The sequence below is a fragment of the Zootermopsis nevadensis genome, unplaced genomic scaffold (genome assembly GCF_977971745.1).
Source record: "Zootermopsis nevadensis isolate Lab colony 2312 unplaced genomic scaffold, Znev_1.0 Znev_ptg000019l, whole genome shotgun sequence".
Taxonomy (NCBI): domain Eukaryota; kingdom Metazoa; phylum Arthropoda; class Insecta; order Blattodea; family Termopsidae; genus Zootermopsis; species Zootermopsis nevadensis.
The window spans coordinates 402,991-418,737 of NW_028259151.1; the positions used below are offsets into that span (position 1 = coordinate 402,991).

The following is a 15,747-nucleotide window of genomic DNA, read 5'->3' on the forward strand; positions in this document are numbered from 1 at the left end:
TAAACATCCTTTACTACTCCATTCATCTCATCTATCACACCAGCATCCATTCATCTATATATTACTGCTTTAACAACTATAATAATAACTACCCTACATAAACACAACCTTCTCAATGGCCATACTAAGGCATGTTAAATACTTTACATCACATTAAAAATAAGATTATTTCAGTTAATCCTTCTATAATTATTTGTATAATAGTCCTGAAGGAGAAAATAAAAAATGCTTACACTGAGGAATGCTAGAGCAACCTGCAAAAGGATCACCAGTGTACCCTGTCAGACAGTGACACATGGGTGCATGTTCCACTGCAACACATCTTGTATGTGGTCCACATGTGCCACGGCATGGATCTTTACATTGTTCAACCTGACATGCCAAGTTGCTGGGACATTCAGCATTGATGGTACATTCTGGACGACAGTTAGGAGCCCTGCCCAAATAGTTTGGTAGGCAAGAACATGCTGGATGATTATCTACAACTTGGCAGTGAGAATTTGGACCACACAGAGATGGAACACATGGATTTGTACTTTCAACAGCTTGAATCGTCTGCTCTAGAAATAGAAAGGATCACAACCACATGCAACATGCATCACACAAGAGATAAGAGATTTCTACAGAAGCTTCTAAAGTAACTTTTCACTAATGAAAGGTCTATTAACCCAAGCAAAGTTTATTACATCTTCATACTCCACCATTTACAGAAGTTTTATTATTGGTTCAACGTTTGTCATGCCACACACAGGTTCATACTTTTCCCTCACATAAGCATTCAAGTCACATAGTTTGTAGTGACATTAATATGTAAAACTGTATGAATAAATATGAAACATTCTGAATTTATTTCACAGTACCACAATAACAGCATGTGCACTATCATGTTAAGCAGACGACCTTCTGATTGAAAAGGAACTAACTGAATTTATAAAATCTAACATGGTTCATCTTTCCAAAAAAATAAAAAAAAAATGTGTGAATGCCCATTAATTCCTAAACATATAACATTAGTTATAATAACTGAACTTATCAAACATTTAAAGACTTGGGGGCCATGGTAATGGATCTATTTGTCCACTTTCAGGTCCCTTAGGTTAGCAAAACTTAGTGGCTGTAAATACTGGAATGTAGCTACAATAACTTCTACCAAAATGCTCGATGCTGAAAATTAAAATAAAAACGCGTGATTTCAGATTCTCATGGTGGCGAGTATGAAGATGGCTGTCTTCTGGGTTCTTGTGCCATGCGGTCTGGTAGAAGTTTACAGATGTTTCAGGTGTGTTTGTTACTTCCATTATCAGGGTGATCATCATCCTTATGATGGAGACAGCAAGTACCTCTGAACACCAATAACCTTCCACCAGACCACATGGCACAACAACACAGAAGTCTTCTTCAAAATAAAAAGAGCTTGGAAAGAAAAATATTTCTATTGTACCTCTATTATTTCCAAAAAGTTTTCCAAATAGCTGATACAGATATTAAAATTTAACTTGCCACATAGAAAATCTTGGAGCATGAAGATTGCTAGTGGAAAAGCACATATACACAATTTAATTCTTAAGAATAATGTCTGATAATTAAATAATAAGACTGAGGTATCTGTGCAGTGAATTGACAGCACTGGTGAGGTAGCATATAGTGCATCATGTATTAATATAAATTAGCAGTTTTGTGGCAAACTGGTGCAGTTATTTGTTTACAAAAACATGGGTTGTAATTATTTGAAGAAAGGATCAATATTAAACTTTTATAAAAATTAGAGAAAAGTGCCACTGACATGTACACAGTACAGTAAGGCCCCGCTTTTCGGCGCTCCGCTTTACGGCGATTCGCTAATACGGCGCTCAACAGCTGAGTCAGAGAAGTGCGTCCGGCGCCATTTTCTCGTCGCTGATTCAATCTGTTTACAGCTTGTGTTAATACAGTGTAATTACAATGGCGTCAAAGGGTTATTATTATTATTAAGTGTTCTGTCTTACGACAGGTCCATTGCTCTGCCCAAAAAGAGCTCTCCAGTTGTCCCTATTCTCGGCTTCTCGCTTTAATTCCTGGAACGTCATCTTCTTTCCTTGTTTAAGGTCGTCGGTTAGCTGTATCAATCTTCTTCCTAGTCCTCTCTTTCCTTCAACCTGGCCTTCGGTGATATCACTCAGTAATGCATTCCTTCTCATAATATGTCCCAGCCAGTTAGCTTTCCTTCGTGTAATCGCCTGCAGAATGTTTCTTTGCTCGTTGACTCTCCTCAATACTTCTTCGTTGGTCACTCGATCCGTCCACCTGATCTTCTCTATTCTTCTCCAACACCACATTTCAAAACTCTCCAGGTATTTCTGTTCCTTCTTCATGAGTGTCCAAGTCTCTGCTCCATACAGCGCGACACTCCATACGTAACACTTCACTAGTTTCTTCTTCATCTCCAAGCCCAACTTCCTAGTGAGAAGTATCCTCTTCTTGACGAAAGCTGCCTTGGCCATGGCTATCCTTGCTTTTACTTCCTTGGTGCATAGGGCGTCCGTCGTGACTATGCTTCCCAAGTACTTGAAATGCTCCACATTCTCCATCTGTTGGTTTCCAATTACAACGTTCAATGGTTCTGCTCTCGGTGCTATCCTCATTACCTTTGATTTTTCAATGTTGATTTCCATTCCATACTCTCTACCTGTTTCCACTAACTTGTCCATCATGTTCTGTAATTCCTCCTCTTCCTTCGCCAATACTACTAAGTCGTCTGCATACTTTACAGTCTTTATCACTCTTCCTCCAATTTTGAAGTCTCCTGTTCCCTCCAGAGCTTCCTTGGCAAGCCATTCCCCGTACAGGTTAAAAAGAATTGGTGATAAGCAGCATCCCTGTCTTACACCTCTACCTATCTCAACGCTGTTGGTGTCTCCTGAGTCCAGTCTCACTTTGACTTTTTGCTGCATGTACAGGTTTTTGATTAGTCTTCTATCTCTCCAATCAATTCCAATTCTCTGTAGGATCCTCATTATTTTTTTCCATTTTACTCGATCGAAAACCTTCTTCCAGTCGATGAAGCAGGCACATACTTCTTCCTTGACATCGAGAACTCTCTCTGAAATTATTCTCATAACTCCGATGGCATCTCTGGTTCCTCTTCCTCTCCTGAATCCAAATTGGTCGTCTCCCATCACTTCCTCTATCTTCTTTTCTAGTCTTTTAGTCAGTATTCTAGTCATTATCTTCGCCGCATGTGAGATTAGGCTGATGGTCCTGTAGTCGCCGCACTTCTTGGAATTCTTTTTCTTCTGTAATGGAATCATTGTTACTTCCAAAAAGTCCTTGGGCCACTCACCGGAGGTGTATATCTTGTTAGCGAGTCTAGTAAGAACCTTCACTCCTTTCTCTCCAAGTTCTTTCAATAAGTCCGATGGGATTTCATCATCTCCCATAGCTTTTCTTCTTCTCATATCCTTTATGGCCCTCTCTACCTCGCTCTTCAGTATCTCTGGACCTTTGTCGACCTCCTCTACTTCTTCTTCTGGCTCCAATTCCATCTCCTTCTCATCCAGTCGATTGGCCTTGTCATAGAGCTCTTCAATATAATTTTCCCACACAGCTTTAACTTCATTCTGGTCACTGACTATCTTTCCTGATGGGTCTTCTATTTCCTGTGTTCGAATTCCTTTGTTCTCTTTCCATCCTAGTTCTTTCGCCTTTGCATACATCAAATCGTATCTTCCAATTCTCTGGAGTGTCATTATCTCATCAAATACTTCGTTGATGTAATCTTCTCTCGCCTTGTCTGTTTCTCTTCTCAGTTCGTTGTTCAGTCTTCGATATTTCTGTCTTCCCTCTTCACTGTTGATATTCTTCCATCTCCTCCTCTCATCCATCTTATCGAGCATAGCCTGTGTAATCCATGCCTTCCTTGGTATCCTCTTCATCCTACCAACCTTTTCTTCTAATGCCACTGTTAGGCACTTCTTGACATTTGTCCGTTCCTCTTCAACGCTTTCGCCTTCACTTTCACTTAATTTTCCTTCCAATTCTGCTCTTACTTCATCTCGCGCGCTCTTCAGGTTCTCCAGGTCCCATCTCTTCTTCCTCACCCCCCTACTCCTGATTTTCTTTATTCTGGTGCTGACGTTTGCAACTAACATATTATGATCTGAGTCGATGTCCGCTGATGGCACTGTTGTCACATCCTTTACGCTATTCCTAAATCGTTGCTTCACTAAGATATAGTTTATCTGGTATCTGCTCCTGTCTCCTGGGCTTTTCCATGTATACAATCTCCTGTGATGCTTCTTGAACCAGGTGTTGGTGATTACCAGTCCATTTCTTCGGCAGAAGTCAACCATCATGTCCCCTCTCCTATTCCTTATTCCCAGTCCATGAGGGCCGACAATGTTGTTTTCTGCTCCTTTCCCCACGACACTGTTCCAGTCTCCCATTATTATGGTTTCCACTTTCCCTCTTCCTTCTGTCCTGATGATTTCTTCTATCTTCTCATATATTATTTCCACTTCTTCATTGTCATGATCCGATGTTGGCATGTACACCTGCATTATCAGAATATCCACTGGTTCTGCATTCAACTTGATATACATCAATCTGTCACTACACGCTTGCACTTTGATTACACTTCACTATTGCAACAGTCAAAGGGTAGTAGCGATAAAAAGAGGAGTCGTAAGCCTCTTACTTTAAATACCAAGTTAGAGATGATTAAACTTCGTGAACAAGGCATGTCTGGCCGAGATAGGACGTAAGCTAAGCCTAGCTCGCCAAACTGTTAGTGCCATCGTGAACGCTAAGGAGAAAGTGTTAAATGAAATTAAAAGTGCCACACGAATGAACTCTAAAGTCATAAGAAAAAGAGATAGCCTTATTGCCGACATGGAAAAACTTTTAGTTGTGTGGATTGAAGATCAAACGAGCCACAATGTGTGTACTACTGATATTCATTTTACTTTCATATCATTTTCTTAGGCCTAGCGCTATTGTGCACTTACTATATGATAGTGTAAACATCTTATTAGGCTTTGATTTGCATTTGCAAGTGAAAAAAGGCAAAGATCCGCTTTACGGCGATTTTCGCTTTATGGCGGGGGTCTGGTCCCTAACCCGCCGTATAAGTGGTGCCCTACTGTATTTTAAAGAAAGAATAATGGGTATAACACTAGTTCTTGCATGGATTAAGCAATCTGAATGTGGAAGGGAAGATGGTACACAGGAGGGATCAGGCCTTTTGACAAACATAAGAAGTAACTAAAATGTGGAAAAAGTTAAAATGCTGAGAAATAATTTTTAATTCACAATTTGGGAGATTCAAGAACTGTGATCTTAATTTTTACCAAAGATATAAATATGAAGAAAGTTCATGCCAAAACAGTGCCAACAAATATCAGTGGTGAGCAGAAAAGGAAATTTCTCAGATTTGTCAAAACAATCACTATAAAAACCTATTCTTTCTTGAGGAGGGCTGACCTAGGTCTTCCAGTATTCCCCAGAAATAGAATTCCAAAAGATCCAATTATAAATGACAGTATCTATCTCTAAATCCAAAAGATGTAGTAATGTCAAAATCAAAGGCCAAATTGTTCCGCTATATTCTTGCAAACAAAGAAACTGTCCATTACACATTACTTCCTCCAAAACAATGAGTTGACCAAGAAAGTTTTGGAATGTTCATAGTAGTGCATTTGTCAAAAAAGACCAAATTTAAGGCTCAACAAATGAATTTCACATCATAATGCACCTTCCCACACAGCACCTTCAAATGCGAATTTTGGTCAAAATAAAAATACAGTATTGGTAAATCAACTTTATCCCCCAGACCTGATCTTGTACGATTTTATCAGGTGCTTGAAACTAAGAATCTTCTTAAAAGTATCTCTTTTTGATCACTTGAGACTCAGAGCAATGTGATGACAGCAATGAAAGGGCTGCTAGAATATGATTTTCAGCAATGTTTCCAGGCATAGATAATAGAGATCCTGGAATGTGATGCATGGAAAAATTCAGAACATAAATACTTGAAAGGTGCCCACATTCACCAAAGTTTACTTCTTTTTACAAAATCAGTTCAGTTATTTAACTGTCAGACATTATAAGAAAAGCAAAGTAAAAGATGAGTTTTAAACTTTCTTTCTGAACAAATTAATCAAGAGAAAACACAGATAGCATATATTTACAAATTTAAAGACAGATGCTAAATAATGCTTACTTTCTTCTTCAATGCACTGAACAAAAGGATCACCAATGAAGCCCACAATACAGGTACAGATAGGGTTGTGATTCACAACCTGGCAGTAAGCATTAAGACCACAAGTGCTTGGACATGGGTTCACACATTTCTGCTTGACACATGCTTTGTCTTGAGGACATTCAGTGCTCACAATACATTCTTGTCTACAATTAGGTGGTGAGCCAACATGCCCTGCCTGACATGAGCAAACAGCATGTCTGCTAACTATACGACACACACTGGACAGTCCACATGGAGAAGGCAAGCAAGGATTCTTCAGAGATTCTTCTTGTGCTACCACAGCTAAAGGGATAGGAATATGTCCAACATTACAACATGCAAAGACACAAGACAGGACAAAATATACAATGCATGCATTTTCAGTAAGAGAAAGAAATCAAATCTTTTAAAAAAAATTGTTGTACTGACAAAAGCTTAGAAGCGGGTACTTCAGTTGCATAACATGCAAATATATTTTATTACTGACTTTATCCATAATTATTTACATAATTCTGAACGAGTCCAGTTCAATTTGGTAATTATATATTTCTGTATCATCCTCTCAATTTCTTGGTCATCTAAATGGAATAAGTCCTGGTTCTCTGCATGCATTTTTTTTTCACCCATCCAAGCACACGTCCAGCTCATTATTGGTTGCATTTTTCCCACACACAAAGAGACGTTCTAGACTGGTTTCATGAAAGGGTTTATATGAGTATTACTGGCATGTCTAACAGTTGGCTCTCTTGTATGCAAGTACGTACACAAGTGCATCATAAAGGTGATGTCATGGTTGGCTACCAAATATTACAGAATTACATATAAATTTTTAGTAAAAAGATAAACCTCAAAAGATAACACTGCATATAATTACCTGTTACTACACAGAAAGTAACTATTAATTATTTAAAATTAAAGAATCATTGGCTGTTTTGTTGGGAATGAAAAAGAGTTTCCTGTCTCTCTGGACAAAGATACCAGCGTATTAAACACTGGTAACAAAGTTCACGTTTTGTTCATCAAATATTTAATAAAATCTGTTTCTATAAATCAAAGTTAATCCTATTAACATGTAACTTCAGAAAATCATGCACAGAATATCTGAACATTTTAACCATCACATACTATTAATCACCTATCAAGTAATAAGTACTCATAATCTGAAATGAAGCATACTTACAGTCAGAAATTAAGTTAAATTAAAGTCAGTAATAAATATAATTTACATAAAAAATGCTTTTTGTGAATGAGTGTAACAGAAAAATTGTAACATGCTTCCTTCTAATCACGAATTCAGCTTCAAACTTTCATCAGAAGTGTTTGCCAATTCCCTATATGCAAAATTAATTGCGTATTATATAACAAGAGTATGGTTATAGGTATGAAGCTACATACAGTTCAATGTTAATGAAGATTCCTGTCTTCTGGGTTGTTGCGCTATGTAGTCTGGTTGATGTTAGCCAACGTTTCAGAGGTCATGCTGCCTTCGTCATCAGGGCACTGACACATTCATCGCCCTGATGATGGAGGCAGTATGATCTCTGAAACGTTGGCTAACATCAACCAGACTACACAGCGCAACAACCCAGAAGACAGGAATCTTCATACTCACCGCTGTGAAAACCTCAAATCTTACATAGTTCAATGTTAGCTTTATAAAAACTTCATGAAAACAGTACACAGTGACAGACATGAAAGACAGAAATAAATAGGTCTTACTAGGTTGCACTACATGGCATGAGATGAAAGGATTTCCACTGTAGCTTGGCAGACAGCTACAAGAAGGGGAATGGTTCACAACTTGACATTCAGCATTGATGCCACAAGTTCCTGGGCACAGGTTGTGACACTTGTTGTTTACACAAGCCTTATCACGTGGGCAGTCTGTGTTCAAAATGCACTCTGGCCGACAACCCGTGTATGGATCCCCAAAGTAACCTTGCAGACAAATACAGAATCCTGCCCCTTGCTGTTGCTTACAGACTGCATTAGGACCACATGGAGATGGATTACACGGGTCTCTTTGACCATGTGTTACTACTGGTGCCAGTGCTGTAATGGTTATGGAGGATACAATCTAATTGGAAACATATGTAACACATAAACTATTTCTAGGCTCCTGTCAAAGAATACCCATTCACAACTCATTCACTCAATATCAATGTTTTTCTATCATGCACCTATTGATAATGGTAAATATATATTTACATACACTTCTATGTAGAAATATATCTATTTTTCCAAAATCATATGTCTCAAACCTCAACTTTAAATGAGACTCAGTACCTTAAATCTAATATGATATTTATATTACATACCATAAGATGTGCATACTGAATATTTTCTAACTTCTTAAAGAAAGTAGTAAAAAAATGCCACTTTGAATTTAGTTACTAATCAAAGACTTAAAAACAAAATGCTTCCCAGAACCTGTCACTTTCTTTATAAGTGGGATTATGCAATCTCTATAAATTACAAATCACAAGAAAATGTGGCTATTTCTATAAAATATCTAATTACTAATCAGAATGTGTTCAATTAAACAAATTGCATTATGTCTTTTGCAAGTTGCAAGCTCATAAGTTGATAACTACTCTTGCCTTGAGTATGGAATCTTACTTGCTGGAATATGAGAACAGCCTGAGAATGGGTCACCTGTGAGTCCAGGCAAACAAGTGCATACTGGCCCATGGTTTACCACTCGACAAATTGCTCTTGGCCCACAAGATCCCGGGCAAGGATCCCTACAACGTTCCATTTGACAAGCCAAGTTGCTAGGGCATTCTGCATTGATAGTGCACTCAGGTCGACAGTTTGGAGCTCGACCAACATAGTTGGGCAAGCAAGTACATGCTGGTGTGTTACCAACAGCACGGCACTGTGAATTGGGTCCACAAGGTGAAGGCATGCAAGGGCTACCACTCGGAAGTTCAGGGGATTCTGAAATAACAGGGGCATGCCAGTTGGCTCATAAGCAGCAGGTAAGGTTAAATTGCAAGCAGAATTAAGAATATGAAATAGGAATTATATTTCAGAAAAAGTTAAACTATATCGATTTAAGTTATTAAAAGTTAACCTACAACCTACAATGAGTATCTATCAAGATTAGCATAAACTATTCACCAAAAGTATACCAAAAAAGGTTTTTAGAAAATGTAAGAACCAAGAAGTTATCCAGTACAGATGGATACATGTAATATAACTGCAAATAAAAGCTACAATGTGTTGTCACATGTTTAGTCATGTTTTGAAAGCCTATCTCATAATTACAAATAAAATATATTATACTGGTCCCATGCAATATGGTCTACTGCATTATCTTGAAGTGTGACTATTACGTTTTAAATCTCATGCTCAAATAAATACAAATAAGTACAAGACAAAATCTGATAGGTGTGGTGGCACACCACTTGACCACAAATTATGGTAATGATAACATGTGATTGATTTATATTATTTGTATGATGTGTCACCTGACATTAATTAATTCTAATTAATTGGTGACATATTTTAACATCAGAGCCATTTTCAAGCCAAACTTTTGTAAAACTAGCATAGTGCACCAAATTCTTACATATACTAAATTAAACTATCTACATTACATATTCACAAATTGGTTAGTTTTATATAAGTCTAGCTTCAAGATGACAATATGATCTTGAAAGATTTTGGTCAGTAAATTAGAATAAACTAAAGTCAACTGACAAATTAGTCGTGTTGATGGTATAACAAATAACTGAATATTAAGAAACACAACCAGAATGCTATGTTAAAAGATTTGGTCAATTTTATCCCGTATATACAATAACTGGTTGATAAGCAATGCCCACCACAAAACAGGAGCACTGTAAAGTACTTGCAATATTTCCTTATTTAAATCTGTTAGGCAAGTATATGAACCTACATATTAGAAGAAAGGTTACTTGGCTGATACTCATTTCCTGTGTATAAGAATAAAAGTGTATTTTAAACTAAAGTAAAACAGAAATGTGTACAGAGAACAGACGAAAATAAGAAGCTTACTTTCTTGTATCAGACATCTTGCAAATGGATCACCAGTAAAGCCAGGTGCACAGTTACAGATTGGGTTGTGGTTCACAACTTGACAGCGAGCATTAAGACCACATGTGCCTGGACATGGATCCTGACATTTTTGGTTGATACAGGCTCGGTTTAGAGTACAGTCAGAGCTCACAACACATTCTGGCCTGCATGTGGGTGGAGAACCCACACAGCCAGGCTGACATGAGCATACGGCATGACTGTTTATAATTCGGCACACGCTACTAGGACCACACGGGCTTGGCATACATGGGTTTGCAGGACAGGCTGGAGCAATAACTGCATTTGAAATATGAAATGAAAAGAACTTTGTTATCTGAAGTACAGGATCTGAATAAATTTATAATACAGTAGTAAACTGTTTAAAAGTTGAATGTACATTGTGGAAAGAAGTTGATTGTTAATATGAAAAGAAAGTTTCAAACGAAAATTGAAGAAAAATCTCTAAGACTGATTATGTTGTTTCTTTTCCGTTCCAACAGCATACATTCAAGAAAGAATTAGGTACAGAATATATCTACATGGAAATATCAAAGATAGTCTACTTCTAGCAAGCTGAAGAAACATTAGGAAAATATTAGAAGTATTAATACATTATTCTATAACTAAATAAATTATTTTCAAAGTAACCAAGGTTCTTAAATAATTCATTATTATGCTGAATTCTAACAAAGTTACATAATTCAGAAAGTCTACTACTGTAGTATTGTAATATATGCTTCTGACGTCTACTGTAAAATATGTGTATACTACTGCTTGTGAAATTTTCATATAAGGTACATGCACATTTCCTTTACTTGATATTTACAAAAAAGAAATTGGAATTATTATACATGGACTTTCAGTACTTCTGCACTGAAATGGTTAAATATTTTACTTTGATTATTCTCCTCTGAAAAATTACTATATTCAATTAAAATTTACAAAAATTGAGTTGTAGTCAAGATACCGTCATTATTCTCTGTTAGTAATGGGACTTCTATTCTTACATAGCCAGTGCAAATCAATAAATTAAAAATATTTGTGTGCGAAATTGCAATTAAAAATACTTCTGAGAACAAAGCATTCTTCTTATTACATGTGAGAAAATGCTGTCCAGAAACTGTTCAGACAAATGAACTTTAAGAATGTTGTGCTTGTGCACAAATATTTAAATATTTTGTTGTATACATGGTGATAGGACATAATAATAATGAGAAATAATTAAAAGAGACTGTTATGAAGACATGTTACATGTAGTCTATTATGGAATAAGTATTTTCCTCTTGTTTTAAAGAACAGTTGTTCTCAGTCTTTAAGTTCTCTTCCCACAAGAAATGTTTGCCTGAAGCTATTTTATATACTGCAAATTGCACTGATAAGTGTTGCCTAAAAATTGTATATTTTTGCATATATACAAAATAATAGAAACATCTTAAAAGTGATATTAAATGCAAATTTCAAATTATGATAATACTGAAATAATGGTAATTTTGGTTTAGTGATAACTACAGTGTTATTGACAGCTCTATGTTTGTCTTCCAGGCTGTAACATTATGTGGACTTGTAGGTAAACATCAACAATTCAGGTTGCAAGAATTTCATATCATACATGGCTCTATGTTGGATTCTTATGTCCCTTTACTAATCAATTATTAAATGCAACTATCATATGAATAATATTTACAGATGCTGTATGTTATGTTACATTTAATAATTATTTGTTATGATATAAATAATTAATATCAAATCAAAAGATGAAAATGTTAAGAAATCATTATGTTAGTTGCATTACAAATCACTGTTAATTGTAACAAAGATACCTTGGTTTACTTTGTTGAGTAGTGTCAACTCTTGATGAAATGGGTTTCAGGAAGTTTTCTTTTTGTACTCTTTATGATTCAGTAAGTTAGTATGATGCAAGAGACTATTAACTTCAAATTAGACAATTTAAGTATGTTCAACTTGTTCTCAAGCACTCCACATACCAATTGTAAATAAAATTCAACAAACAATACAAATGTGCTGCAACAATTGCATATAAATAAGATCAGATCCCTGTGCGCACACAGTATCATCCTCCCTCCTAGACTTACGTAGTTCCTCAGTGTCATGCATAAACTGTCAAGACAGCACCTATTGGAAAGCGGAAAAATGCTCTATAATGAAAGCTCTATCTTTTGTGAATTTCACTAGTTTTGGAGCATCTTCAATCTTTATTGTAAGGGAACAGGGGACTTAAATCCCCATCCTATAGGGATGCTGGCCAGACCTTAACTATGGGATTAATGGTTTAGCAGTATCCTACTGTGATGTGCAGTCAAACTGCATGTTAGCCATGACACATGGCTGATAAAGGTTAACACGTAGCTGCAGTCTATGTCTCTTTAACCATCCAGCTGATCTAGAGACTGTATGCACACATCACCAGATTTCCAGTGGAGGTACTCTCTTTTTGTAATCTTATTACATACATGTATGATGGTCAGAAATGATTATTATTAATCCAGATGCCAAAATTAATATATTCTTTGGTTTTTGCGGTTTCCACTGATGTGTTAAGCATTTCATTAAATACGAAATACTTTTACTACAACAATTTATGGTTATCATTTTATTAGTTATTAATTCAGGTTTATTTAATGTATTTAAATGTTTTTAAGAATTCTCTTCACAAGGCAATATAAATTATGCTTTAATTTTAGTGATTCCATAACAAATGAATGGAAATCTGAAAGAGATTCTGGCTTTCGTTGCTTAAAAACAAAGAGATTTAATCTTCATACTAACTTACTGAATATTTTCTACAATTTAGCTATACATTTTAAGAACAGGAATTTTAGAGGATAATGTACAAGATTAGAGAATCAAAGGCAATATTTCCATAGCAAGAACAGAATGCCAAGAATTGACAATACTCAGAAATGCATGAAATAAAGTAGATGAGAAGAGGTTCTTACGAGTTGCAGGGATAAGAGAGCAAAATCGCAAAGAATCGCCTGTGTAACCAGGTAAGCAGCTGCATGAAGGAATGTGGTTGATGACACGGCACTGTGCATTAAGCCCACAGGTTCCAGGACATGGATCACTGCATCTGTTGTTGATGCAAGTTCTGTCTTTTGCACAATCTGAACTCAGAACACATTCAGGGCGGCATCCCGTGTATGGATCACCAAAATACTGAGGCAGACAAGAGCAAGATCCTGCTCCATTCCTTTCCCTGCATATGGCATTAGAGCCACAAGGAGAAGGAACACATGGCTGTCTGGATGCCTCCATTGGGCTCACTGTTACCAACAATTAAATTAATGATTCAAATGTTCCCATCCAAGGGGTGATCAGCAGTGTGTGTGTGACTAGTAAATAATACAGAAACTTCAGTTTATCATGCCCAGCATAATTTTACACCGTGAAACAGAACAAGCAGAATTCATATTTTTTTCCCCCAGTTTATCAGATATTATTTTCAGAGCAGCTAAATCATCATTCCACTCTAAAGAATCTAAAGGGACTATTTAATTACTAATTCTACCTGTCTAAATAGTTTTGACCAGTCCAGAAACTGTAACAATTACTGCATAATATAAACATTTCACTTGCTGTAAATTGTTACCTTTGTATGATATTCATACTCATGAACAATATGTAATGCTCACATCAATAGTTGATTTTCCAAGTCTTTTACCTCTTAGAATTAATTAGAATTTTCTTCATGTACTTTGCTTTAGACTTGTAATAACATGTATAACAAGTCACTTTATCACTTACACAAAACCAAAACTCATGAAAGAGCTTCTAATAGAAGGATTAATACTGAAAAGAAATAATAACTAATAATAAATATTAATTATCTTCTGTAAACAATGATACTCTATAATGCCAGAGTACAAAGTGATGTGAAGTAATATATTGAAAACATTTACCTCACAGCACAAGCAGTATTAATGGCAAGACATCAGTACATATTTGGTATGTCTTGCTTTCTTTCTGTTTTTTAAGCACTTGTTGGGTAATGAAGAAACCATACATTTATTAATACACTCTTTGCAAAATGACCATTGGTGTTTTGTGTTCATTAAAGAAGACTTAAAAGAGGCCAAGACAGCTTCCTGCTGGTATTATGCAAAAGCTCATCTCAGCAATTATACTCAAGTACATCAGCCATTTCCAATCTTGTCTTAGTTGGGGAAGATTGCAATATACTGACATTTAATGAATCTGCTAGACTTTATAACAAATTAAATATTATATTAGTTCTTGTATACTTCAAGAAGAATGTGACTTTAGAACAAACTGCTACTGAATGTGAAGAAATTTTCAGTTTTCAGGGATGCTTGAATGAACATCGGTCCTGCAAATACTGAGTTAAAAAATCACTGGCCTAGACATTATTCTTTTCATTCACTGCATGTCTTTTTTGTTCATGTAGATTTTTAAACCAAAACTTACTATAATTTGTTGTTGAAGATATGAGGGCACTAAACAAGATCTAACATACAATTATTTAATTTAAACAAGAGTGTTCTCTGCCTTTAACACAAATACATGAGTAACATTGTACCCAGATAAACACAGACACTGCTAGCCAATGAGCTGAAAAATTCTGACCACCTTGCATGAGCAAAACTGATACTACATATAAAAGAAGTGTAAATGGAATACTGGATTATACTTATTCTACCTAAAGCATGTTTAATAAACTTTTAGTGCAATGTCTTACCTAGAGTCATGAAGAGTATTAAAATAGTAGACAGAACTGGAAACATTAAAGATTTAAATCCTTCAAAAATATACATCACAAACATGAAAAATTAAAACTCTGTCTCAAGAAGTCCAGTATATTATGACAACGACAACGAGTTCTTTGCCAGAAACAATGGTGAACCAACTGGACTGAAATAATAGTTATTTGTAAATTAAAATTCCACTGTTATTATATATATATATATATATATATATATATATATATATATATATATATATATATGTGTGTGTGTGTGTGTGTGTGTGTGTGTGTGTGTTACCTTTTGTATAGCATAATCCATTTCTCTATGCAATCATAACCAGTTTTATACAGCTAACGTGATCTATATCGTCTAGGGTTTCACTGTTCAGTATTTTTGAAATCACTGAGTAATTTAATAGAATACTGTCAATATGGTAAAAATTTAGAAGGCTATCATAATAAGTAATATAATTATTTCAGTAAATTTTATTTCAAGACAAATCCTGGCAAAGAATGGGTGCTTTTGCTGGTATTCTATAATTTTCATTTGAAAATTCTGCCCCTGCAATAATAATCAGTAGAGGGGAAGAAAGGGCACTTCCTTACCAAAGTAAAAACCCACTAGAGCAAGGACAACCAGAAAAGTATCAACTCTCCAGTTCACACCTGACAAAATTTCAGGAACCTAAAGGGAAGCTAGCAGTACAGAAGATATATTAAGTTGGTAACATGTAACAGGTGAAATTGTTGGTACTACTAATTA

The 15,747-nt window shown here is 35.8% G+C and overlaps 1 protein-coding gene across 5 annotated transcripts in view; it reads right to left on the bottom strand.

The window, feature by feature from the left end:
- Positions 1–15,747, bottom strand: part of dpy (fibrillin-like protein dumpy) — a 385,379-nt gene that overhangs the window by 139,939 nt on the left and 229,693 nt on the right. The window contains exons 63-68 of one of the 5 annotated variants that reach the window (XM_087351378.1): positions 13,219–13,545; positions 10,241–10,558; positions 8,837–9,157; positions 7,937–8,269; positions 6,197–6,520; positions 234–560 (exon numbers count right to left, since the gene is read on the bottom strand). The exons of 2 other annotated variants lie outside the window; for them this stretch is intronic. In XM_087351378.1, the coding sequence (XP_087207504.1) occupies positions 234–560; positions 6,197–6,520; positions 7,937–8,269; positions 8,837–9,157; positions 10,241–10,558; positions 13,219–13,545 (1,950 nt within the window). The remainder of the gene's footprint in view (positions 1–233; positions 561–6,196; positions 6,521–7,936; positions 8,270–8,836; positions 9,158–10,240; positions 10,559–13,218; positions 13,546–15,747) is intronic. 2 more of the 5 variants (XM_087351379.1, XM_087351380.1) reach the window with 2 other exon arrangements.